We start from the raw sequence: 27,656 nt of genomic DNA, 5'->3' as shown, positions 1-27,656 counted from the left end.
CTGAAAACAGAAGGATAATAGTACTAAAGAACTCCACTATATGAGCTAACATTACTGCCCAGACAAAAATATTAAATTTGGTTTATGCATCCGTTAAAATGCACCAGCCAAATATGAGTACAAATTTAAAAACTGATTCAAGAATCTCTAGAACTTTAATTAACTTCTACACATAAGAGAAAAGAACATTCAGCACTTAAAATTGAAAGTATGCAGTGTCTGAAAAATAAGGTAACATCAGCTCTTGTCAGTGTTTTGTAACACAACAAAAACTGAAGTCAAGCCATGTTTAAAATTGCAACTAAGTACTAGGTGTGGCACAATGAGTACTGCACTCCTATGCAAATAAGGGATATCTTTAGAATATGGAGCCTTGCTTCCCAACATAATTTCAATCATCTGTGCATACTCATAGTAGCTGGGTACTCACAAAGACTTTTGCTTCTTTAGGTTAAAAAACCCCGTAAAATAAATAGTTTGGGCAGAATGCAAATACAGCTGTGATAATCCAATTACACGAGTGACACAAAATACGTTAGAGAAGCTGTTCTCTCAGCTTCCCACAACTCGAGGTGGGCTTCTTAATGCTGCCTTTCTCAGGAAAGGCCTAAAGCACAGCAGAAATATTCCAGCCCCAGCCCAGCATTGCCCACTTCAGCAGCTGCAGGAGCAGCAGGGGGCACTCAGTGTGTGATACCCATTGGGACCCACCACCCTCAGACTGCGCTGACAGTGAACAGATCAGAGCTGGGACACTTGCAGAAAGCATCCTGTAATTTTTAAGGAACAAGCAGGAAAAAACCTGGGCAATTAATGCAATTACTTACCAAAGATACAGTGAATTCATTAGAAAGCAAGTAGCACAAGCTGGCAGCTTTTCGGACCAGGTGCTCTTGACTGATCAAACTGGGAGAAGCAGCACTGGTACCATTTCTGTACCTCCTGCTCTGAATCGCGTGAAGGCTGCAGGCTGGAGCAGGAACAAACACAGGCAAAGTTTAATTTTCCAAAGAGCTTTATGGCAAAGGAAACTTCAAACTTCTGGTTTGTCTACTTCTGAGGGCTAAAAGCAGTCCAGTATTACACATGCCATTCAAGAATACAGACAGAATTCACCACTATTTTGTGTCCAGTAATGTCAGATCAAAACAAAATCTCATTAAAATACTGCTCATCAAAGCACAGGTTTTGCCATGTTGGCACAGACCTCTGATAGTGCTTTGCCTATGGCAGTGACCAGTACACAAATACTTCCAAGAAAGATAAAGGATAAGGGGAAAAAAGAATAGAAACGTTCCACAAACAAAATATAAGTTTGCTTTAAAATTGTTTGTTAAGGTAAACATGGGCTGAAACAGGAAGTGAAAAAATATATTAAAGTAAATAACACAAGAAGCTGATGAGGTTTTCTGTGCAGATACTTTGACTTCAAGGGTTACAAGAAAGTCTTTCCTTGATAAACCCCAAAACATACCAATAACAGCCTCTTTAATGAATACATGAAGTATTCCATTGCTGTAGAAGTTGAGTTCAAAGACAGCAGGTATTGTGATGCTGGGAGTGACGAAGAACTCATTGTTTCTGCTCGTGTTTGTGATATTTACACAGTTCCCCAACAAGTGGATGGCATGCATGACAACATCATCCGAGTTCCCTGAAAATCCCAAGTCAAAGTCACGGGCTAGGACCTCCTCCTTCATGGAGAAGAAATCTTCTACCAGCCTGGAAAGATCAGTTCCCTAGAATAAACACAGAATCACAAAGTTAAACAATTTTTCTACATAGGAGACTACCAGTAAACTACATAATCAGGTATATATCAAACACAATACACTAACTATCAACAACCCCAAGCACCATAGTCATAGCAGAAAAACTGATTTTCACTGAGGTTTTGATGAGTAGTCCCACATGTTTTGAATTACATGCAATTATATTTTACAGCCATGCAACTATTTGGGGATGCAAGATTTTTGTTTGCTTCTTGGTTTATTTCACAGCCTGCAGAGACTTGAATACCTCAAGGCTATGCCAGAGGTACCATATTTCTGTTACCTATGCTATAAAGTGAATGATCAATTAGATGGGAACATTGCACTTAACAGAACTGAACAACTGGTGTGGAACATGAGGAAAAAGCCTTTCCTCAGGAACCTCCTTTTCTTGTTTTCTGTCAAGATGGATTCAGATCACATTGTAAAATGCTTCTTTGATTCCACTATTTTAGGAAATTGGAAAGACTGGACTGAAGAGAACGGTGACACTTCCTCCACAAGCAGGATTATACAACTGACCAATATTTTTCCATTTATTCTCAACTTACATGCAATAAAAGCTTCAGATTAGAAGGAGAAGGAATTTTAGAAAAAATGCAAAACAAACTTGTAGGAGAAAAAAATTTCTTCCAAGTCTCATGCACAAGACTTCAGGTAAACATTAGTATCATTCTGCCATTGTGATAAAATATTTTAGTACTGAGGAACAGCAAAATCAATTTGGAAATTAATGGAACAATTTCTAGAGTATTCAATAGTGAATGTGTTTTGAGATCTAAAAAACAATCCTAACACAATAAATGAAACCCATGTAATCTTTTAGAAAGGCATAACATTTTGAATTACAAAGATCTATTTCCACATAAGCATTTATTATCATCCCATCAATATCAATGCTTGTGTTCAAGCACCCACTGCTAACTAAAATATCAGCACTCAGACTACCTCAAATCCACTTTAATTTAAAATTAAATTAAATTTTAATCTTTCTTCTTTTATCAGTATAATACAATAGTAAAATCCATACTGGTTTTTTTTAATGAGTTATCAAGGCCAAAGCAATGTTTGGCTATTTAAGCAGCACAGAAGCCTTACCTCCCTGTGTCTGTACAGCAACAAACAGGCAACAATGTGGGTAGACATCACAGCACAGGACTTGTTAGCAGCTAGAGGTGAACAAGATAAACTTGTTAAGGCCCTGAGACACTCAGAACAGCATTACAAATGAAAGAGCACCCACTGTTTAAAAAATAATAATAGTGATGTGGGCATGGAACTGAACCCACCAAATGAAATACAGTGTATCATGTCTATCAAGAAACAATATTAAAGTAATCAGATTAAATTCAGTAAGAAGGCCAAATAAAGCTTAAATACTTACTTTCTGTGTATCTCTTGTACCACAAGCTACAGAGCTACTGACTGAAGCATATATCACATAACCTATAAAACCTGGCAACACTGGTCCATGCAGCTAGATGAGTTCATGTATGACCTTAAATAAAGCCATTAAGACACTCCAATAACTACTTGCATGAAGAGGTAAGAAATGAGTGAGTGTATCAATATGACAATCAAGCACTTCAGAGTACATAAAGTTTAGTGTACTAGTCCAACAAACAGAACAAAAATCTTCTACTTGATCAGCAAAAGAGTTTATTAAACTTTGAAGAGGAAGGAGAAAGACAAAGGATGGAGAATTGTCAAGATCATGCAAGTCATTAAATGATCACCTGAATGGAGACAATTAGGAAGTATGACATTACCATGCAGACAATTCATGCAGTCAGCAAAACAAAACAGGCAGCTGATAGCAACCTGGAAGGTGTCCCTGCCCATGCCAGGGGGGTTGAAACAAGATGATCTTTAAGGTCCCTTCCTATCCACGCCACTCTATGATTCTGTGGTAGTGATACCCTTCAACACTTACTGAACAAAATGTGCTCAGCCAAGTTGGATATCAGCTCTCTTCTGAAGGGTTCACTGGTGATATCCCTGGAGTTGGGCAGTGAGGCCTCTGCACCTTCATCCACAGTATCGTTGGGTCTGAATACAGAATAAAAATTGACATGATGACATTTAGATTTTTATCAAAATGTAAAATAATCTAAATTGATTTTTTATATATACTAAGTGGACCACAGCACAAAATACCATTATAGTCTGGTAAGGGCAGAAAAATGTTATCAAGGAAAAAGCTCTACCGACTTTCCCAGATTATTTCTTCGCACTAAAAAACAATCCATAGTAAGACTACCATAAGAAAAATTGCAACCATTTTCTATGGCTACTCACAACTTTGCTGCAATACCAACTGCTCGCTTTCCTTCAACAAATATGAACAGTAGAATAAGCAAATCTACCTAAAAGACAGAGCCCAGTCTCTCTACAAAGTAGAAATGGTCTTTTGTATGGACTTAGAACTTTCTAAAGGTACAGGACTGACTTTGTCTCTACCAGGACCACACAGGTTTGTGTAAGTCCTGAAAAGACAACTAAAATGTGTATCTATGTAACAAATGCAGAGCTAACCCTTGAGCAGTTTTTCAGTTCTGAGTGACAGTCACCTCCTTGAAAACAAGGAGTACTCACTCCCAGGTCCTATTTGCTTTGGAATTATTCCAAAAATCTTGTGAAATGTTTGTAAGGTTTAAAAAAATCCTTCACTTACAGTAAGCATGTAATTTTTTCCCTGAGTTATTCCATAAAATTTATAAACAAACCAACAGACATCACTAAAATGTAAAAAAAAATTTAAAAAGTCTCCTTGAATTTATTTAAACAGAGCTCATCAGGAAGAATGTAACTCTTATAATAAATTGCATAGTTGTAATTGCCTAAGTTTTGCACTTTTCTATAAACAATTAGATTATCCATGGGCAGTTCAAGCTCTGCTTGGAATGTAATGCAGAACACTAAAAAGATAAACAAATCCCAACCTGTCCTGCCTTTCAACAACATCCAAAAAAAATCTCTACCTTGAGGGAAGTATAGCTGGTAACAAAGCTTGTTCCAAAGAAAGAGAAGCAGGCACAGGTTTTTGGCTTTGGCTGTTTACATATTCCTGTTAAAAAAAAGACTTGTTATTTTTTGTACATTTTCCACCCTATTCTTGCATTCAATTGATAATGCTATTACAGAAAAAAGGCAATTACTCAAAAATGAAACCATGACCAAAAATAGCTCACACCAAAAAAAGCAGTAATAAGGTCAGAGATATTAAAAGTTTTCAACAGCTTATTCACTTTTGACTTTATGTTATGCACAAAGCAGACTTCCCAGAGCAAGGAATCTGTACTTCATGAAAAAACTTGCAATGAAAACAACACATAACCCCTGTCAGCACCCTGCTGTGAACAACTCCTTTGAGATGAGCTGCTCCGGGATTAAATTAATGAGAACTTCCTCATTAACATGAGTGAGAGCAAAGCCTAGCACCCATTCAAAAACAACGTGGAGACTGTAATTACTGCTTGCAAATGCCAGGATAGAGAACTTCTCCAGGGGTAAACACGAGTGTACAAAACTCCAGTTTCAAGACACAGACTAAAGCCCCCAGGAAGCAGGCAGGGTACTGCATGCTTGGAATTCCTGAATCCCAAATTTCTCTAAAGCCAAACTCCTCTCCTTATAGGTTAAAATTTACATTATTCTGTTTTCAGGACACTGTGTTCCCTCAGTTTTTGTAAAGAATGGGAAACTAAAGAGCCACTTAACCTGCTGGTCAGGAAAACAGTTCCCTCCCAGAAAAGCTGCTTAAAAGACTTTCACAGCCTCTTTCACACACTCTTCTGCTTCCAAGCCTGTGCTCATAGAACTGCAGACAAATTAACCCCCAAAGCTCATCTGCTTTAGAAAAACCTGCAGTGACACAACTGAAGTTACACTTGTGCAAATCTGAACTAAGGCACACTCTAATGATTTATGTAATTTATCACCATTCTAGAGCACAATAAGGAACACAGGTACAAATGAGATCTGCCAGAGGCTCTGGGAAGGTATAGAGTGATTAGCATTTCACTAGATTCAGAGGGCAGATAACCTTCTTTTCCTTACACTGATCCAAGAAGAGCCCAAGCCTTCTCCTTTGGAAGTGAATTAGTATCTTTCCCTACTACACTAATTATAATGCAGTGCAGCTGGTCACAATAATTTCATGCTGTGGTAACCGAACCCTCCAAAGCTCTCTAACCTACTGCTTTTTCTGAGAGAAGTAGGGCAGAAAGAAGAACACCTAATTAATTTGAATAATGTTCTAATAAGTTGCTGTTACAGTGCTTAATCTTATTAAAGTTACACTAAAAATAAGGTATACTGTGGCAGAATACAGATTAGTGAAATCTGTACCAGCAGATTCTGCAAAGACATCGGAGAAAATTTAAAGTGAATGCAGATACTGCCACATGACCCCATTCTCTGAGAAGCTACAGAACAGTATATGGTGAAGTAGTGTAGGTAATAGCTGTGAACTAATAATGAATGATGACTTTCAAAGAATATACAGATTTTTATGATATACTACCCATGACACTTTTATAGCTACTAATTTTCTTAGCAATTTTAAAAATCCAGCGAGATAAATGCCCTTCCTCAACCATAGCGTATGTCATTAAATTACTTAAACTGGAAAACAGTATTCAGCTTCCTTCAAATGTCTCTACAACATAAAGAATTAATACAAGGTATAAAGATCATTTTAAAGATTGCTTGTTAAACAAAGAGCGCCACAAGTAAGAATACTCAGACCATATCAAAACTAATATATCAACTCTGAGACTATTTCAGCTGAGTCCAAAGACTCACACATTCATCAAAAACAGGGATACTTTTGTCCCGCCAGAATGGACGGCAGCAGATAACGCTAGTGATCATAACCCACAGAGAGAAACTCGAAATAAATGTGTCCCACTACTGAAACACCAAAAACATCAAACTTTCAAAAAGACCTTCAAGATACCAAACTTACTTTTAAGGAAAATGGTTGTGCAAAATCTACTCTGACACACCCATAATTCTTCCGCAGCATTCTGAAGACTCCTCTAGCTATACTCCAAAGACTTTCATTCTTCTTAGGGTTGCCCTAGAAAATATAGGTGGTTGTTTTGCTTTTTTTCCACTTTGCAATTAAAAGGTTATGTTTAAAATTAAAATGCACGCAACAGCAGACAAAGCAAGGCCAAAGCTTTTGACACACCTTGTAACTTCAAGTACATCTAGAGAACTATTTTTCTCCATAGATATCCCCTTGAACATATTACTTGTCATGAACTTGCATTTAGAAGTGTGTCACCTGTACCTCAGCACTCCTTGTCAGAGAGGTTTTGTGATTCATGCCTCAACACTAACCCCAGGTCCATGGGACAGAGGACCAGCATAACATTTAAGTATGTAACACATTTTCCTGCACATAAGCAGAAAATCCCCCAGGCAAAACAAGTCATTTGATTGCTCTTACCAGCTGTTCACTGTTATAGTGACCTTCAATTATGCGATCATAGGAGATTCCCACAGGTATAATTAGGACATCAGGAGTAGCATTTGAGAAGAGAGCATCCACCACCACGGACAGAAGACCTGCTCTAGCTCCAGATGTCTTTCCACTTCGAGACCGTGTGCCTTCCAAGAATATTTCTAGAAACTGCTGCTGTCTCAACAATTCTTCTATGTGCTGAATACAAAAAGATTGGAAAAGAAAAAAAAAAGTTTAAATTAAGTCTAATTATATTGGCATTTATATATATAATAACATATAATTATATTTCAAATATATTGTCAGAAACCTTTCCTTTCAAAAGCATTGGAAGATCATGACTTGGCATGAATATTTGGGGGAAAAAACCCCAGTAATTAATTAACGCCTGACACAAACCCAGACCTATCTGCAACTGAATTTGCATCAATATACAAGCAGTAAAATGACATTTGTTCAAAAAGCATCTCTAACAACAGTTGATGCAGTTGATTTGCATTCATCTCTCCTTCTGGTTCCCCAGAACACCCCATCTTCCGAGATGTAAATACAGCTACTACACTGAATGGCACAAAAGATTACATCAACCCATCATGAACAGAGACTTCCATTGTGTTAACTGAATCAGGGTAGAGATGCCTCACAACAAAAGACATCAGAGAAACAAGCATAAGTTAACTCAGAGAGTATTAACTCCACATTCTTTAATAAGGATTATGCAAGGTGGAAATCTGCTCATCCTCAAAGGGGCTGAGCATGCAATTTTCTTTATACTATAAATTCAAAACTTCATACAAAAACAAATCCCCTTTTTGCATCATGAAACTTCAGACAAATTTAAAGCAATAAATACAGAGTGATAGAACTCACTTTCCCACTTGCCACCCAAGTGAAACACTACCTACAGAAAGAAAGACAAGAAATACACACCACGTAGAGCAAAGCTCTGTACAGGAAATCCTTACGACCATCAGGATTCTGATCCAGCTTCCGTCGAATGAAAAATCCTCCCAGCTTGCGGATCAACGTGCTACACACCAAAGAAGGATTATACTCACTGATTTCAGTTTGCAGAAAACTACTACACATCCACAAAAAATTCCTTGCACACAACAAGGATTCAAATAACTGAAATTCTTGAAGACTAAACTGTATTACACTACTTGCACATGATGGGACTACACAAGTATTTCTCTGTTTCACTTACGAACAGGCTTCTTTACCCTGTCTTGCTCCATTTCACTGCCTTGACAGACCACTGACCAGGAGATTCTTGCACACTGAGATGCTGGTGACCCATGTAAGAGTTAACCTGAGCTGGCCCCAATCTGTGCACAGACAGCATGGCCTCCATGCCCATCATGTGCTGCACACTCCCCTCAGCTGCAGCATCAGCTCAGCCAGCTAATTTTAACAGAGCAATCTGCAGGCAGCTCCCACTTGGCACCAGCAATTACACCACCTGCATGGTCCTGCATTTATCTCACAGTGTAGCAAGAAGTTCTCATGACAACATCCCTTCTGCTTGACAGAAGCAAAGATGAATAAAGTTATTTTCTTGCAAGAAAATCCTTTACTGGCTCAAAAGACCAAACGTGGGTGCTTCTTTCTGCAGACAGGGTGCTGTGTATGGATCGTGGGCCTGCTGAATGCTGCAGAACTCAGGGTTCCCAGTGCCTAAAGTAATGTTAGATTATCTATGCTAAACTCTCTCTCTTTATTCTGCTGGCCCTAAGAACTAGCATTTTAACTGATAATTTGTATGAATGCCTTTTTCACTGGGATTATTACAGACCTGCACTTACTCATGTAAAATACTCTCAAAGTCAAGGTGTTTCCCTTCTTTCCTCATAATTTCCTATAATATCGTGTGGTTTTTTAGGTATCAAATATGCCCAAATTCTGTCTCAATGGCAAAATAATACCCAAAATACCTCATGTTCTTCGACCACCAGAAATGTAATTTAAACACAGACTCAAGTGGAATACTTTTCACAAAGTAGTATTCACCCAGTACTGTTGCTGCTCATTAGCCAGCTCACTAAACTGCATGAAGAGCTGTCCATTCACAACTCTTTTTCCCATATCATCTTTCCTTAGTCACCTACCCATTTTGAGACTCCAAGAAAGGCATATCCTTTCTGCTTACCCTACTAAGGTTATAACAGATCTTCTCAGAAGGATGTTGTGATGCTCCCTCTCTGAACATGTTACAGGAACTGAAGAAGTTCTACAGGATGGCCCAGTAACAGCCAGGTAATTTTACGCTTGGACATTTTGTGCAGTGGGTCAGATCCCACCACTTCAGTCTTTTTTCAAATAAGGAGAGGTTATTACCTGAAAATGGGGATGTTGAGATTGTTCCCTGCAGCTATGTAGGGTGCTTTGATGTTATGGCAGAAAAGAATGAATGTAAGAAGCAGGTAGTCAATGTGGGACTTGTGAACCGGCAAAAAGATAAGAGGCAAATTCATCTGTGGTGGGGAGAGAAGGAAAAAAGAAACAAGTCAGTTGGTAAGAAAGATGAAATATTACTCCTTTTCTTAAATCCACTGTTGAGATTGCTAGCACCATCTTATCTGAACTGATGGTATTTTCCAGTTACCATAATTGAGTTTGTTTACTCCTGGTTTTCCTTCAGCTGGGACAAGGAGAACCTTTTAGGCAACTTGTCTTTAGTGAAGTAAAAACAAGTCTTTAGTCTTAGTTTTCATGGACTGTAGTTTTCAGTTGTATCCATTACATTAACAATGATTAATACTCCCAGTTTCTTCAGACTCACAGTGTTGAGACACCAATCAAACAATTAAAGGGATGTGGAAATCCTCACTGTCACCAAAGTACTGGTATTTCTATTAGATATTAGCAAGGATTTATGAATAGTGCGTTTCCCAAACACAGCATCCAAAAAACAACAGAAAATAATAGGAACTTTTTTTATTTGTTCCATTTATCTAATCAGTATTTCTAAGGTAAATCCTGCAAGAAGAGTCAATTCATTTGAGTGTAAAGAAAATGGTAGCATTTATGAGTTTGTTCGACCAATTCCAATAAATATTGAGAAACTGGAAACAGATGGCTAGTAAGAAATAGGAAAAGTTTTTTCTTAAAGTTTTTTACTCTAAATCAAGGTAAAAGTGAAAAATCCTGACTAGGTCTACTAATTTATTACTGGCTGTCTCAGCTCAAAAAACTGGAAATTATGTTGGATGCAGGTTACTTGAGATAATCATTCAGCCTGACAGTTAAAATTTGATCCTGAATCAAAGGTAAACCCAGAGTTCACATAGTATTTTAGGTTATGTAATTCTCAGAGCATTATATTTAATTAAGAACACTATTTCACAGATACACATCAGTTCTACCTACAATCTCATTTCATACAGACTTAGGAAAACTCTCACAAAAAGTGAAGTGCTGCAAACATTATTAGAAACTACTTCAGAAATCTACCTTACTGGATTTTTTCCCACCCTCCCTTACCTCTGTTGCTGCTTTGACCATTTCTATTTGACCTCTGTGGATCTGGATATTCCAGAAAAAGCTGTTAAACAACTTCAGTAACACCCAGCCAGTCAACCTAAGGGAAAACAAACACAACTCAAAAAGCTTCATTTATTTCTGCTTCTGTTTTATATTGCTTCTGTAAGACTAGAGGCAAAGCCTTTTAATCTGATAACTTATATTTAAACAAAATTACTGTAAAATCCAATTGCCAAACAAGGCTTTCCCTATGGTTAGTAGCCATATTTCAGCCTCCTGCAGTTATGAGACAAATCTTTTTGTCAACCTCAGTGAAGGCTGGGAACTAGGAACATGACAGAGACAAAATCATCCTTAGTAGTAAATGCAGACACCACAGGAGAAGATGCTATCTAAAATAAGACTCTCTCTGAGATATTCATATCTACAAATTGTAGTATTGAATAGGCTACTGGAAAAATTGTCTTTCAGTCTGTGATGCTGCAGATAGCTGCTCTTGCCCATATGAGCCTGAAACAACAAATGATGCCAATACTGGTCTAAGCATTAGCACCAAAACTAATTTGAGAAAAGAAAAAGTTTGTGTTTAATCTCGTAAGATTTATTCCTTGGAAAGGCAGAGTGCTTCTGCTGCATCAGAAAATGAAGAATAACTACTATTTTATTAGCTAATATTAGAAAGTGGATTTTTATGAATAATGCATTTTTAGACTAATTATTATTTCTGCATAATGTGTTACGAGATCTGCTGGTATTATACAGAAAGAGCTTGTCCATCCTTCCACTCACTGACAATATTGATGAGATATAGTTCTTACCTGATTAAAGCAGGTGACACATTTGCTACCATTTCCTGGAGAATTTTCCTAGCTTTTCTCTTCACTTTGTTGATAGCTTTAGGATCCGTCTGAACAAAACTACCTGGAGTACTTGGTTCAGAGGCTTCATCTACAATGGCCTTCTGGACTCTAACATTAAAAAGTAAAGTTTATGAGACAGTCCCACAACAGAAGAGTCCAAGACACACACAACAACAGCTTGGAATGAGCATCCACACTGAACAATTGTGTACTCCAAATGCATTAAATTTAATTCAGTTTTCTAAGCTCTAATGTAACAGGCAGATGATGGTTGAATGAGCTCAAAGGTGAGCATATAAAACAGTATGTACACAGTTCACAAGTACCAATACTAAGTGACTGCCAATTTTCCTAAATGGTTAATAAAGTTAAAAATCCAGGGAGAACAGGTGCAATCTCATCTTTGTTAATGTTTTCTTTTTCCTGCCATAGCAATTTCATTGACCTCACTAGATAGATTTACGCAGTTGCTCTTTTGAACTTCTATAGTATTGTTCCTCTTGAATTCTCAGTTTTACCAAGTCTAACAAAATTTTTAAGGACTATTTTCCCCACTTAAAACACACCCAGGAGACAGTAAGTGGTTTAACATACCATGACTGTGGCACAACACAGTCTGTTTTACTTTTCAAAAGCAACACTATCATCTTCAGATGGGACACAAGCATTAAAAATTCAGGAGAATTAGGAATGTTAATGTAGGCAGATTGTGCCCTCTGACAAAAGTAGCCTCGAGGAGTGAGCATGTGGTTGAATTTCTTTGTGTCCAAAGAAAACTGATACCTTAACAGCTGATCAGGGGCTCAAGATGCCATTTAAAATGAGGCATATGAAACAGAAAACAAGCTCCACAAAGTTAAGGGTGGATACTCCATTCTAAAGCCTTTTTCCATTTTTTGCTGCACTCTCCTGGTATATACTCAGGGTACTCCAAAATGCTGCTCTCCTCTTATTTCTGAACACTGACAATTTCTGATGACTGCCGTATGACTTCAGTGGTAATGATTTACATGAATTGGACAAACAGAAGTTTGAAGAGCTCTCATTTAGCAATTTATTTTTGTGTGTACTGTCTGCTGTTCCCCCACTACACAGTGTTCATTTAGAGACTTGTAATTCTTAAACTCCCCTTTTACTATTCCAACTAAAATTGCAAGCTACAGTCCTGAAAGGCTGTGCTAAAGAGACTGTATCTTCTAATATTTTAACAGTCTGATATTCAAAATTTGCAGTTTCTAAATTAAGTCACATTTTAATGTACTGGTAATGTAAAAAACATTAAATTTTGCAATATCTTACCTGCTATTATTCAGCACATTTTCTGTCAGATTCTTGGCAAACATACCCTTATGAACATCCCTCTCTTGCACAAAAAGGACATAACAAAAGCGTCTCGCGAGCCACCCTCTGTACCTACAAAAGCATGAAGGGTATTTCAGTGTGATCCTCAAAATATTTCGCTGTCAAAAAAGTAGCATTAAAAACAACTAAAAATACAATTAAGAAGCAAAAGTAAGTAGAGTTTTATGAATGGCTGTCTAAAGGCTTCTGTATCTTCTAGTAAATTGCCAGTATCTTCGTGTTATGGATGAAACAAATGATACATAGCACAAAACATCTGAGACAACTGGGGTCTGCATCCTTCAATTCAGGGTGATACTGTCTGAAAACACCCACAGAATCATAAGGAAGTAGCAACCAAACTAGCATATACATTTTGTCTGTCTACTGGAACTGACTCCCCAGCTCAACGAGGCCAAATGAAGTAATAGTGTTGATTTCCAATTTGGTGCCCCTTTCCACCGAGGAAAGAAAATGCCCAGCAAAGAGGTTTGTCAACTTCTTCAAGGAACACCGAGTCGTCTTGGGAAAACTGCTCACGTAAGCGCAGGGTAAACTCTCACAAACACTTTTGAAAATATGTTTGCATTAGTCACCAAAACTAAATCCACTTTTTTAGTTAGCTTTTCTTCCTTTACAGTGTTTTCAAACACCCAGTCCTATGTGTCTTCTCCATACCTTCTCCTAGCAAAGTTTTAGCAAGAGTAGAACCACTAAATAATCAGTAAATCTCACTATAAATTCAAGTGTTTAAGGTAACTTATGCAGACAGTCTCTTCTTTTTAAATTAACTCTGTCCTCTACTCTAAATCATATAAGCAGCAATCACCTGAGAAAATATTATTTGGAATATCAAACATCACAGAAAATGCATGTGACACAAGACCGGTTTATATCCCATCCCCAGCAGTGGATATTCATTACTATTCTTCTTCTCACCCCCCTCATTTACCAGGTCAGGAGTGGACATGCCACCACTTACACAAACCAAACACCTGGGACCCCCAAACAGCAGAGCTGATGCGACTGGGCAGAATTAACAGCTGGATGAAAAATGAAATCCTGGCCATTCCTAAGCCCAGAGCAGCTAAGTATTATGTAAAACCCCTGTCCTGAGATCTGCTGGTGCAATGGCTGGCTGCTGCTCCAGCGAGTGTCCCAAACTGAACCGTGGGTGACAAAGCTCATGGTGGTTTCCATGCTGGAGCGCCGCCAACATCTCATCCCTTGTCATCACTCGAGTTACTGATCTTGGTGGTTAAAGCTCCCTACCACATTTCAGTAAATTTATACATGTGTTAAAAACAGCAAGGAAAGATGAGAAGGAACTTTTACACTGTGAAAGGCCAAAGCCCTTGAGTGCACTGTAATTAAGATGGGTGCATATGCACAAGTCATGGGCACAGAGTAGCACGTAATGATTACACAAATATTCAGACCAGCTATTTGTGCTGTAAGAAGAAGACTGGTGACTGTTTTAATTGCTTCTTTTTCCTTTTTCCCCTTCTCTTTGGGGTTTGAGAGACTTAATTGATTTTTTTAGAAAGCAAAGATACGGACATGCTTCTTTCGGACAACGATTTTGGTAACTCTGAACATATCACAACAGCACACAGCTACTGCAGGGATCTGTCAAGCTTCTACATTCATTTTACAGCTTAGATACAATGTAGTTTAATTGGAAAAATCTGTTTTCTGATCATACAGCAAAGAGAGAAGACAAAACCCACACAGAATGGACCAGTCACGAGACATTTAAAACTGGAAGTTGTACCTCAGACAAAGGCTATGATAATGTCAATACAGTTACAGCGTGCTAGCAGTAAAAGAGGACCCCTCTTGCTTTCTAAGGCCAGGAAACTGTGACTATGCAGCCCCATGGGACCTCAGAATTTCATTAAAATTGTCCATTTTCACACTATGACATTCTGAGCTAAACGCGTTTATTTCAGAGTAATTCAGTAACCCATATTTTTTACTCCTTATATTTCCAATTCAAGTAACTTTGACCATTCAAAACCATTCAAGCATTGGACTTTTAAAACTAATTTTTAAGAAGTTATATAGTATTTCTGTTATATTTCTGTATTCTAAACTAGAAGCTCAACTCCTAAAAAACATAATTAATTCAAATTTAATAAAGAACAGCCTCTAACATTAGCTTCCTCCCTCTCAAGCACACACAATGCTGCCTTTCTTCCACTCAGACACTTTGACTCATTTCTTTCAGGCTGCTGGCCTCTCTTTGTTTGTTCTGACTCTACAACAAACACTGCAGGACTTGCTTATGCTAATGATTACTGTAAAAAAAACTTAGCAAGAGTTACTAACTTTCCAAAGAACAGAATATTTTTGTGCAATTCCAATATCCTCATCCCAGAACACAACATATGATTCCAATAGCGGAAAGACACGTCTTCATTTTTTAGATTTTTTCATTTATACCCCATTTCTCAGAAGCTGCACTCTGCCACTGAGGCAGAGAAGAGACAGACTCATAAGACATATTTAGATTTAATTGCCATTAGTGATAATAGTCAACACCTAAATTGTGAGGCAGATCTGCTTAGTAAATTAATTAATGCAGGCTAAAGTCATTCTGCACAAGGGAATAAATCCAGTCCCCTCACCATTATGCTACAGATGCTGCCATCTGCACTAAGGGAGAAAGAATTTAAAGGTGCTCTGTTTTCTTTGTGAAACAGGCTTGACCCCTACACGACTTGTCTATAACCTCAAAGGACTTTGCTCAGCTCACAAATACACACAACCAGATTTAACAAGTATACTACTGAAGTCAGCACCAAACTTCTGCATTTTAGGACCCCAATATATATTAACTCAGTCCAGACCATAATAGAGATTTCCCTGTCATAAAATCAAAACACACTGAATTTTAAAAGCAAAAGCAACACTTGCTATATTACCTCGTATGTGTTTCATTGATGTATATGACATTACGTAGACCCAAAGAAGGAATACTAGAATTGAAGAAGTTATCCTGTAAAACCAAGAAAAAAGAAGATTGATGGACTACTTCATTACATAAGAATAGCTTTGTCTGTTACATTCACCATAAAATATAAGATAATGCAATGGTTTTCATTTATACTATAAGCAAAGCCAAACCAAAGAAGTGCTGAACCTGCTTAGTGCTGAACCTGCTTATACAGTACACAAACTGTTCTGAAATGAAAATGAAATTCAAGTCACTGTGCCCACGTCCAGTACTTTCAAACCATTCTCTAGGCTTTACTGTGTGGTTGTACTGGTTACACTCTTCAAACCACAACATTTCATCAGATTCTGATGTAATATAAACCAGGACTTGTCATAATACAGAACTCCTCTTTGAGACAGAACTTTATTAAGCCACATTGAGCATTAGTGTAACCATGAGTGTTTGACGCTCAGTCTGAGACATCCAGTTTGCCAGCAGATCATGTAACAGTAGCCCAAGGGTCAGGATATCCATCCATGGTTAGGTGGCAAATCTCCACATTCCTGCTCTGCCTGAACAACAAACTCAGTCCAGCCTTGTAGATCCTTGTTACAGACTCCACAAGCCAAGGTATTAACTGGGATGAGTTTAGGAGCACTTCCACAACAAATATTCCTTAGCAGGAAGACCTAAACTTTACTCTTCCATATTTCAAGTAAACACCTCGACCAAGAGGCTGATTTCTTTCTACTTAAATAACACATAATTATAAAACTGGTACCTTGTCAGCAGTGAATTACAGCTAAAACTACTGGAACTGTACATGTCAAAGAAGACAAAAAAAGGACAGCAAAGGAGAAAGATGGTCACCAGCAATAGAAGAGCTGCATAACAGCCTCACCACCAACTCTGCTATGGGAGTCAGGTAAGAGTCATTTGTATTTTGTTTAGGATGCAGCATTGCCACAGAATTAAAATATATGACCGTGCTATGTCATTTGCAAATCAGGTAGAAATTATGTGCTACAGCAGGAGCACAGAGTCTCCTGCTCCCAGCTAAAGCACAACTGGACTGTACAATCAACCAATTGTTGCTCTAAGCTCTTAAGAGGAAACTTCAAGGTAGTGCTAATTTCTTTGACTATACACTGGTGATTTTTTTGTGGATCTTATAAGCTGATGACATGTTCTAGCAAAGAGAAGCAAAGTGACTTGTTCTTGGTCTCCCAAACAATCAACAAAAAGTTAAGTATCACTGAATGCCAGTCTATACCAGTCCATACCCGTGCTCTAAGCATCAGGTTAAACCTCACTATGAAACTCATCCTCCAGCTGTAATGCCATACTTTAGCTTTTCCTTATTTAAACTCTTCTCCAATCCTGTGTCAGGCAGAGCATGTGGTGAGTTCAACTGAACCAATTCAGGATGTCCCTGCTGGCACAAAGAAGAAGCCCAGTTCCCACCACCACATCCTGGCCTTTCCTGCTGATCACTACCCTTCGCCTCTTAACTTACAGCACATCTAGCACACCCTTTAATGTCCCACCTTCATGCAGACAAAGAAACTAAGATAGACAGACTGAATGAATAAAGCAGGTAGTTTTCTGCTTGGTTAGTGAACTTGATCAGCCCTCAGGAGAACAGGAAGGAAAACGAGAGAGAGAAGCAAGACTTCCCACTCTCAGCCCTGGCAAGTTGTTAAGTTTGGCCAACACACTTAAGGAAATTTGTCTCATTCACTACTTTTCCTTAAGAAAAATAATGAAAAAGGCAGCTCAAAAAAAAAAATTGGAATCTAATGAGAGGATTTTCTTAGTTACTGTCTATGCAAGGATGGTATTTTTTCCTTATAGCAGAAGGCAATAAAGGGCTTAATAGGTTGTGCCCCTTTCTTAAGTGGGATCTCAGGACAGTTAATTAGTCTCTTACTAAATGGACGAAATACAGAACAAGATTTTTATTTTTAAAGCATAACTCCCAGTTTGAGAGTAACAGCCTAATTACTAACAGGCTAATAAATAAATGCATGAAGCCCTAAGCTGAGGATTCACATATACCTTTTCGTAAGTCAAAACACTTGACTTATCTGTTTGAAGTAGTCTCAGTTTATCTAATTGCTTGTCTTGTTGCCCATACCATACACAGCCTTCACGGCACATTTGGATTTCTATATCACATTTGTATGTCATTGCAGCAATTTTCTGTTCTAGCAGAGGAATAGCGAAATAACTTCTCTTTGGTCAAAGAGTAAAGCAAATTTTCACTCTAGCCCAGCCAGTGAAGGTGTAACTGAGTGCAATCCAAAGCCCAGGGTGTACACATAGTCAAATTACAAGATGAACTGGTTGCAAATTGCATTATGCCATTTATCAGCATTTTGCATCTTGAGCTTACAGAAAGCCTGCCCAGTGCAGTTCAACAAAGTTCGTATTTTAAATCAGCTTGCACAACTTCTCTAGAGCCATCCTGACACTGTTCCCAGCAGACAAATATCCCCACTATCACAACTGGCAGTCCTTGTTTCCAGGCTGGGCAGAGAGGCAAGGAATCAGCCAGGTGTAGAAAATTAACTTTTCTTTCAAGTACAGGACTGAGCAAGTCAGAAAGGAAGCATACTGCTCAGTTTCAAAACTGTATTTATTCTGTGGATAGAGAATTAAAGTGTCCTAAAAGCAAACCTTCATACTTTCCTATGCACCAAATTCCTATTATTAATCTAACAGACCAGATAATTTTGCTATCCCATGTCCCAGTGATCATTCTGAGGAGCTGAAGAGTTTTGTGCAAGGAGCAAGTCTGCACTGAGAGGTGGGAGACCAAGCATCACAACAGATGTGTGCCATTCTTTAATTCCATGACAAATTAAATGCAACCACAAACAACAGTGAAAAACTACAGCACTTTATAAAGCAGAAACATTACGACCTTAATTCTGAAAGTAAGGAAACTACTGCAACTTCATTATGCTGCAACTATGCATTATTGTCAGACATAATCCATTCCATAATCTTCTTACCCGGCTCTGGGGAGTGCATACATAGCAACATCGTCCCACAAACGGCCTTTTCCTGCTCAGCAGAGCCTCCTTCCATTTTAAAGTGGCAGATCGGAAGAGAGTGGGACGAGAGTTACACTCTCCCTGCAGAACAAAAGACCACTGTGTAAATATGCAGAAATACGTGCTTTACTGTGTAGGGGAAAACTTTGAGGAAGAGGAGTTGATGGAGGCACACAAAAAATTACCCCTCAGCTGTGTAAAGCACAATTTTTTCCAAGGTTTTTCTATAATTTAGAAAAACAGAAGTAAAATCTCAGTGTTGTACTCTACGTATCTAAGCACTGCTGCATGGGCTGACAAGCAAAATTTTAAAAGGAATGATAACTGTAATTAAGAAACAGCAAAGAAACTGCCAGCTGAGGAAAGTGAAAGAAATTAGCAGTACACTACATTGTCAATAATGTAAAGGTGCTTGTAATATGAGCGATGTATTTTAAGGTTCAACTGAACATCACCCTGAAAAATTGCAAGAAGACTCAATGTATCCAAAACATTAACTCCATGGACTCCGTAGGCACTTTCAGCAGTTTCACGCAGAGTGACAGGAACTCCTGTGCCTTCTCCAAAGTTACACTATCTGAAGATTACAGAACAAAAAAATCCAGAGTGACTGCATTCACAGAACTCACTCACTGTGTTAGGACATAATGCAAAAACTGTAGTTAAGTATATTTTCAAAGACATTGATTGCTTTCATTAAAGTCTACTGAATTACTGCTTGCCTGAGAATGAGGACTGGGTTGCCATTTTTAAACTACGCATTTTATTGAGAGGGAAGTTACTTTCAGTATTAAAAGAGAAGTTACAGAAACAAACCAAACCAAAACCAAAATGTTGTTTAAAATAGAACTTTTAAGTGGAAGAGCAGCAGGGTAGAACAAAGGCTGGACACACAAATAGAGACCACCACATACTCAGCCCAGTGAGAAACACCTAGAGACTCAAAAGCCATGCTGAAGATGCTTAAAAACTGAATCGTGCATTTACCACATTTGGCAAGCATCATGAACTGGCAAATACTCCAAGGCTAAGTCTTCCATATGAAATAAACAAGTATCAAGATGCTAAGCTTGCCATAATCCCTCCTCTATCACCTTCTTTCATGCTAACTCCAAAACAAACCAACTTTGTAACAATGACATCTTCCTTCTGCTTGCCCCCAACCCCTCACTTAACTCCCCAACGTTTTCTTACAAAACCTCCTTTTTATCTCTTCTGACTTGCCTGCCCTTATTCCACTTTCTCACAGACCTCTTGGTTATTGCAGCCTGCTGTTCCATGTAACTTAGATCCAGCTAGATAGAAATTCCAGCTGCCAGGACATCTGTCCTTTCCGTCAACTCTGACCATATTTCCGATTCTTCTTCTGTATCAAGTTCAAACTCCTCCTCTCCAGATCCATGTCTAATTCCTCCTGACCTATGCTGCTAAACCAACTGCCACCATCCCAGTCCCCATGTGGCTCTTTTGGCTCCACCCAGACCGCTCTGCTCACTGCCTCCTTTGTCCCTTCCAAATCCCAAGACTCACTCAATGGAGGACACAGACTTTTAATATGCTCCTTATTTATATCCACCACTTTTTTCCTGCCTTCTGGACTGCACGGAAAGCTCCAGCTTCAATGCCTATGTGAATGTGCAACTTCAGCATCAAGCTCCTTTTCACCTGCACATTTTAAACTACAACACTCAGAAGAGCAATAAACTTCCTACTTGACTTTCTGTTTGACTTTGGCTACTCCAGAGTGGGATTCTGTACATTTACTGCTATATAAAATGATTAGCAACATCACACCAGAAGACTGTAAGACTATCAATAGGGTTTGACAGGATTTTTCTTTTCTAGCAACATTATTCTTTGGCACAGAACTGAATTGTTGATTCCTCCTTACATTTCAAGTTAATTAAAACCAAACTCTATCATGCATGAGGGAGGTAATGCCTTATCTTCATTCTTCATAACAATAAAAAGTCCACCTCCAACTTGAAGAAATAATAAGATAAATAAGGTCAGTAACATTCACAATTTTTACTTACCCATTCTTCACTGGAATGCTTACATCTACTGATGCTGCAGTCTGCTGAGGTGGACAAATAGGAAACATCTATTGTTCCAAGGGACAAAGCAGTTTCATCCATGACACAGGAGTTGAACTGAAGATCACAAACTGCAAAATAATATCATGCATGTATTTGTATTTTATATATACATATGCATGCACAGAAATACACGCCTAATTTCAGTGATGGGCATCTAGCAATAAGTTAGCAAACTGGATTTTTTTCACCCTTCAGTAAAAGTTCAGTTCCAAAGACACTTCCTTGCAGCTAGAAACTGGCATGATTTTAATATGCTAAAAAGCCCAGCACATTTGACTTTCATCAACACAGCACACCAGTCAGCTTCCTGCATGCTTTTCTCTCCCTGCTCTTCTTCCCATAACAGGTCACTATAGTCCCTTTGTAATTTTCCACTGTTCTTTACTGCATGGTTTAAACCATGCAGCCATAAAGATACACGTCAGACACTTTCAGAAGTTTACAATTCTCTTGCACTCTGTGACCTTGCTCTTTCATAACTTGCTTCTCAAGGACACCTACGATCCACAAAAACTGACATTAATGTTCTCACCTAATCCTATCTCAGAGTATATTTTATATGTCTGGTCTAGCTGTAGTCAAACCAGTTTGCAAATTCCTCGGAAAGAAGGAGTGCTCTATAGAAAAGCACACCCCTAAATGTGAACACACTGCTAACAAGTGACATTTCAGTCTTGTGAGATTAACGAGCAGTAAAGAAATCTAAACTTGCATTATTATTTTGAAACGGAAGTTTTGAAGTTGATATAATGAACACAGTAAATAATTATCCCTTGGCCAAAAAAAAAGGAAGGACAAACATATTAAAACTTAGCTTTTTTGAAAAGACTACAAGTTAAACTGCTTTGTTATTGAGAGCCACTGAAATAGGAATCCCAGCATTTTCACCAAGAGAAACTGTAAAGAGGCAATACCTCCTCTTCCATCTGTCACTGCAAGGAAACTTCTATCATGGCCAGGCTGTGGGCCACCAGGAATGAGATAGTTCCCACCCTGCATGCTAAGCTAACATCTGCAACAGCAAGACCTAAAACTTTAGTCCAGCGTTTTTGCCTTTCTTAGTGCCTTCCCCAAGCTGCCACAAACGCATCCCGTGATACCTCCACGCAGAGAGCTACCAATACAAAGTGGAGTCTGAGCCAGTATAACCATGCAGACCATGCATATCCTGACACAGCCTAAGTACCTAAATTATCCCTTTGTCTTTGCTGGCTCTTACATTCAATCTGCCTTTTATTTGAATGACTCCTCAGACAATTACTATCTAAACCTCCCGATAAATACAAAAAATGTCTGTCAACCTCTAAATGATGGAACCGAAATGCGTCCCACTCCTGCTCAAGGTGACCTTGGCTGCACCGGTATATACTATATTTAAAAAATACGCAATTAAAAGCCCGTGTCAGCAGCAGCCGCCGCCGCATACCTACCTGTGAGCCAACCCGCCCCCCGAGCGCCCGCTCCCCGCTGCGGCGCTGGCGCTGTTCACCTGCCGGCCACCGCCATCCCCGCGGGCTCCAGCAGTGCTCCAGGATCACCAGGGCCCCCTCAGCAGGGCTCCGCAGCGCTCCGGGCTCCAGCCGCGCCGCTCACCAGACCTGCTATAAATAAAACCGCGGCGCTGAGCGCGGTGCGGGTGCGCAGCGCCCCGGCCACGGCCGCTGCCAAGGGGCCGCCCCGCGCCCCGCCGGCCGCGGGCGGGCACCGGCCGCCGGAGCCCCGCGAAGACGGCCGAGGCCCCCCGCGCCCGCCCGGCCCCACGCCGGCCGCCCCGCGCCCCCCGCACCGCTGCTGCCGCTGCTCCGCCGGCGGCCCCGTGCGCCCCGCGCTGCCGGGGCCGCACCGCCCCTCCCGCCACGCGGCAGCCGCTGCCCTGCCCCGCCCCGCCGCCGGGGGCAGCACCGCCCGCCCGGCCCGGCCCGGCCCGGCCCGCACCGCCCCTGAGTGCCGCCTGCCCCGTCCGCACCGCCTCCTCTGCACCCGGCCCCGGCCCCGGCCACGCGCTCACCGCGGGCTCCACAGCTGCCCCAGCCCGCCCGCCGGGCCCGCGGCGGCGCCAGGCCTGACGCGACTTCCTGAGCGCCCGGCCCGCAGCGCGGCCCTGCCCGGCCCCGGCGCTGCCCTCAGGGCCCGCGCACCCCTCGCACCGCTGCGGTGCCCGTGCCCAGCCCTGCCCGGAGCCGCTCCGGCCGCCCCGGCCCTGGCGCAGCCGCCGCAAGGTTCAACAGCCGCTTCCCCGGCCCCCTCCTCCAGCCCAGAGAGAGCAGCGACTCACAGCTGTTTTGCTCTCAAATCTGAGCTGCTAAACAGGAAAACGCTGGCAAAACGACGTGAAATGGTGTTTAAATGTGTCTGCAGCGACTCAGAGTTGGCGCTGAGAACAACTGCAGAAATTTCGGGACAGGTATCGATTTGCCTGCCCGGCCTTGCAGCAGTGCCAATTTGCCTTCTACTGAGAGCAAAAGTAAATGTTGATTGAGATTGCTGCATGTAACCAAACAAGGACGAGAGTATTTTTTGGCTTTGGCATTCTTGGACTGGTTAAAGATAGTTTTCTCTGTGGCTTGAGTTACAGCCCAGTGTAAAGGCTCGTGCCTACATTTCTTCTCTGAATGTCCAAATCACAGCAGTGCAATACAGGAATAAACTGACGAAATACACGATATCATTTATACTAATGCAAATACTCTGCTTACAAATTTAAGTACCACGAGGTGTTAAGTTTTCCTCTTAAGGTCTTCTTTCTAGATGTTGTTTTGAAATTATTACAAATGAGAATTGTAAAGTAAGAATTACAACTGCCTTTCACACATAAAAGAAAATGCATAGATGTGATAGACAAAAACCTAACTGCTGCATGCATAGGGGAACTGCCCTAGTTCCCACAACTGAGTGCCTCCGGGGGATACCAGTGGAGTATTAGAGCTGATAGTTTATGAAAAGCGTTCTGCAGTTTGTGGGTCAGAAGGGATTTTGAGTCTGAAATTTCCTCCTTTAGCAAGAAGAAATACTTAATTTTGTTGCAACGTGGACATTGGAATAAAAGACACCAAAAAGACCCTTTTCAAATTAAAAAATACAGTAAGATATGAGCTACTGAAATGTACAACTCCTATAAAGTTTGTATTTCTGTGTAATAAGCAGTCCAGTATTTGTGTATAGCAAATAGTTTTCTAAAACATAACATTTTGTACAAAGAAAAGATGATCTCTAATTGTATTACTTAGAGCACATTCACATACTAAAGTTTTCATCCAGTTTTCTCATAATCTGGGCCAGGAATTTCAACTTTGTCAGGTCTGGTGAAGGAGAGTTGGTGAAATAGTGCCAAACACCCACTTTCTAATTTTGGTCTTGAAAAGGAACATACCCAGAATCTCTGGCCACTTCTAAAATACAAGCCCTTTGCTGTCCAGCTTTATAATAAAGCTTTTGAATTTATGTCAACTTTTTCTTGGAGTGATTTGTTGAAAGTCAGTTGGGAAAGAGGGGGCAGAGTCTGCTTTCAGCTGGCTCTGCTGAAGCTAAGAGGATTTGTAGCTGCTTCACCAATCAGAGCTGAGCCAGGAGGCCGTGTTTCACCGACAGTCGCAGTGCTGTTGTCACATCTGTGTCCTCTGTCACTACACCCTCATCTCGGCTTTGCTTGCTCAATGAGCATCTCATTGCCTTAGTGGACACCAGAGAAGGAAATGGGTGTCTTTGATCCTGTGACCAGCAGCAGGGCCACATCCCACACCCAGGGGTGCGTGTTTGACGCAGAGGTGTTGGAAGCATCGGAAGGGGAAACTCTGAACTCCACTCAGAAAAGTGAAATCTGGTGTTACATCATATTTTTGTAACTCTCTTCATCTAAGGAGCAGATCACAGAAGTAGTCAAAGTCCCAATATGATGCTGCAGCCCACATCCTGATCATTGCTTCCAGCATGAGTCTATGTGCAGTGAGAGAAGTCAGAGCTTGAATCATGATAGAAATCACATTGGAGGAGATGATTCAAGAGCTGGATTACATGAAAACTGAATGTAACAGAGATGGCAATGAACACATATATATTGAGTCTAAGAAAATGCAGGAAACATAAGGCAGTTAAAAATCTTACTAATGTCTTACTTACTAATTTAATTGTTTCACTGCATTTGTATTGTTACATGGGAATTTCTTAGTAGGTACTTTGTAAAAGACCCTCAATACTGCTTACATACACCTTCTCTAGGTATGGAATCACACTGATTTTTTTTCCCCTTCCACTCATAAAAATAGGGGATCAAAGGGGGCACTTGTTTTCATTGTGCTGCAATGTAACTCAGAGCAAACTCTCAGCCAGAGTATAAAGCCAGCTTGTCTGCTTTGCTTCCCTCTATAAAAGATGACCTATAGTACATTTAAAACCTAATATGAAGATTTTAGCATGTTTTTTCATTGTACACTTTTACACTAGTGTATTTTTTTCTGGTTGCAAAAGAGTTATTTCTGTAATATAAGTAATACAAAAGTCAGAAGAAAAGCCTCAATGGCTTTATCATAGTTTTGTGCAGTTTCTAGAGTCTGATTTTAGTATCATTTACGAGAAAACTGCTTAGGCTATTCTTTGGACTGTTTTGAAAAGCATAGTAAATAAATACAGTGTTTTACTCAAACACAGTGATTTTGTATAATAATGAATGTTTCTTGTATGATTGTAGAGCAGCTTTCCTGTTTTTCTAACCTTAAAAAATTCTTGGCTTACTGTAAAATAAGTCCAGACAGAGATAATTTTGTCACTCATTTGACGAGGATCCTGAATTAGTCTAATGGGAACTGCAGCTTAGCAAGATCTTTTTACACTTGTATAAATCCACAGGCTTAGTAGTAAAATCGCATTTCAGTATTGAAAGCTTGGTGGTGATGTTGTGTTGCCATGGAATCAGGCAAATGGGAAAAATTTTGGAATGCCACGAAGGAACAGACTTCCAGAGCTGCATGTGCTCCAAAAAGCTCAAATACTGCGGGGTTTCACTTCCAGAAAAGGGAGATTTTATCCTGCTTCCACTGAAGCCAATGGGAGGTTTGCCACTGATCTCAGTAGGAGCGGGAGCATGCCCGAGTTTTGCAGTCCATCTTTTTAAAGTCCTTAAACCGAAGTGTTTAGCATGCCAATGAGTCCAGGGAGGTGATTTGCATATGATGGCCAATGAGCAGAACCCTGGCTTTGTGTGAATAAGCTGCTGACCACATTTGTGCATAGCAGCCTGCAGAAGAGAAAGAGCTGGCAGGACTCTTTTTTCTAAAATAATGATTGGTCTTTCCTATGTTTAAATTCCTCATGAAGCTTCCAGTGAAGTTCAACAAAGTACCTGTTTGCTGGACAATGCTGTGGGGAGGAGGAGGGAGCAGGGACAAGGGGACTTCTTTTCACATTGGCTGTACCCTGGGTCTGTTCTCCAAGCTCATTTCCAGCAATTCCCATGATGTCACTTTTAGTAATGGAGACATGTTTACAAAAGAGTACACAGCATCCTCTTTAAAAAGAAACTTTCAACTTGGGGAGCACTACAAAAGTTAGGAAACCAAAAGCTGTTTGAGGAGGGAGTAAAGATCCAGACAAAGGTTCTTTGTTTGCAGTGACCGAACTTGACCTCACATGACTATTAACAATAATGAATATGCAGTTTGGCAGTGGCAGAACTCAGTGTCAGCATTATTGCCTGTGGTATGCAATATATTAAGAGCATCTGAGAGTGGCAAGTGGCCACGAAATGGGCTGATAAAATTGTATGTAAAAATGGTTTTTGTATACTTTATATCTCCTTTCAAGACAAATGATTTTTTTCTCTTCTATTTCATCCCCCTTATCTTAAGAACAAATACAAAATTCATTAAGAGTAGAGTGACTCTCTCCTATGTAATATAGCATATCATGTTTCTGTAATTTTGAAAAGATAAGGGGCATTTCAGCCCAAGCTGCTCCTAGCTTTTCCCTTGAACTTGTTACATTAGTACAAAAAAGGCTTTTGTTCTAACAGAAAAAAACAGTGTAACTAACTGGTTTAAACCTAATATAACTAACTTTTACACTTCCAAACTTAGCACCATTTTTCTATCAAGAAATTACACATATGCATTTTGCACAAATCAGAAAATCCTAACTATCCAAAGGAATTTGCCAGCATTTTTAATCTAGCAATACGGCATGGCAGAATTTGGAACAAGATTGTCCCATACTCGTGCCTTGAGCAATTATCTGCCGTAACAGTGCAAGCTTCCCCATGCCTGCTGTGAGCAAGGGGGACATGTTGTAAGGGTGGTTAGTTCAGTTCTCCACTTTTGTTTCTTGAGAGTATTTGCGAAGCTGACACTCTATCCAAGAGCTGATTTTATCTGAAAAACAACAGATGAAGCAACTAATTTACTGCATATAGGCCCTAAATACTGCTGGATATTCACAGTTATTACCCATTTGTAAATCATTAAAAATTGGTATGTGCGGGAGACTCTGGTGTTAAAAGGATACATTTCATTTGCAGGTATTTGAAGTGCCACTAATAACTTTAATGTCAAGCCAAATAAACTTCTACTTCTTGTCAACTTCTCTGCAAAAAGCAAAGACTTTCTTCTCATCTAGTTCCCTCTTCAGAAATCCAGAACTG

General features: G+C 39.9%; 1 protein-coding gene across 8 annotated transcripts in view; it reads right to left on the bottom strand.

Annotated features, from left to right (window-relative positions):
* The window catches only part of GPAM (glycerol-3-phosphate acyltransferase, mitochondrial), a 47,297-nt gene that overhangs the window by 7,133 nt on the left and 12,508 nt on the right, over nt 1-27,656 (bottom strand). For 2 of the 8 annotated variants that reach the window (XM_032115606.1, XM_032115613.1), the window contains exons 1-17: nt 22,815-22,883; nt 22,459-22,629; nt 20,966-21,096; nt 18,888-19,010; nt 15,857-15,930; nt 12,888-13,001; nt 11,547-11,696; nt 10,729-10,825; nt 9,583-9,719; nt 8,176-8,275; nt 7,231-7,443; nt 6,742-6,855; nt 4,754-4,839; nt 3,706-3,821; nt 2,871-2,941; nt 1,475-1,739; nt 828-970 (exon numbers count right to left, since the gene is read on the bottom strand). In XM_032115606.1, the coding sequence (XP_031971497.1) occupies nt 828-970; nt 1,475-1,739; nt 2,871-2,941; nt 3,706-3,821; nt 4,754-4,839; nt 6,742-6,855; nt 7,231-7,443; nt 8,176-8,275; nt 9,583-9,719; nt 10,729-10,825; nt 11,547-11,696; nt 12,888-13,001; nt 15,857-15,930; nt 18,888-19,010; nt 20,966-21,067 (1,905 nt within the window). In that variant the 5' untranslated portion in view covers nt 21,068-21,096; nt 22,459-22,629; nt 22,815-22,883. Of the gene's footprint in view, nt 1-827; nt 971-1,474; nt 1,740-2,870; nt 2,942-3,705; nt 3,822-4,753; nt 4,840-6,741; nt 6,856-7,230; nt 7,444-8,175; nt 8,276-9,582; nt 9,720-10,728; nt 10,826-11,546; nt 11,697-12,887; nt 13,002-15,856; nt 15,931-18,887; nt 19,011-19,384; nt 20,944-20,965; nt 21,097-22,458; nt 22,630-22,814; nt 22,884-23,303; nt 23,389-27,656 lie in introns of those variants that run through there. The other 6 variants (XM_032115609.1, XM_032115607.1, XM_032115612.1 and 3 more) reach the window with 6 other exon arrangements.

The sequence above is a fragment of the Corvus moneduloides genome, chromosome 8 (genome assembly GCF_009650955.1).
Source record: "Corvus moneduloides isolate bCorMon1 chromosome 8, bCorMon1.pri, whole genome shotgun sequence".
Taxonomy (NCBI): Eukaryota; Metazoa; Chordata; class Aves; order Passeriformes; family Corvidae; genus Corvus; species Corvus moneduloides.
The sequence above is the reverse complement of the archived record's forward strand: the minus strand, read 5'-3'. Positions and strand labels throughout refer to the sequence as shown.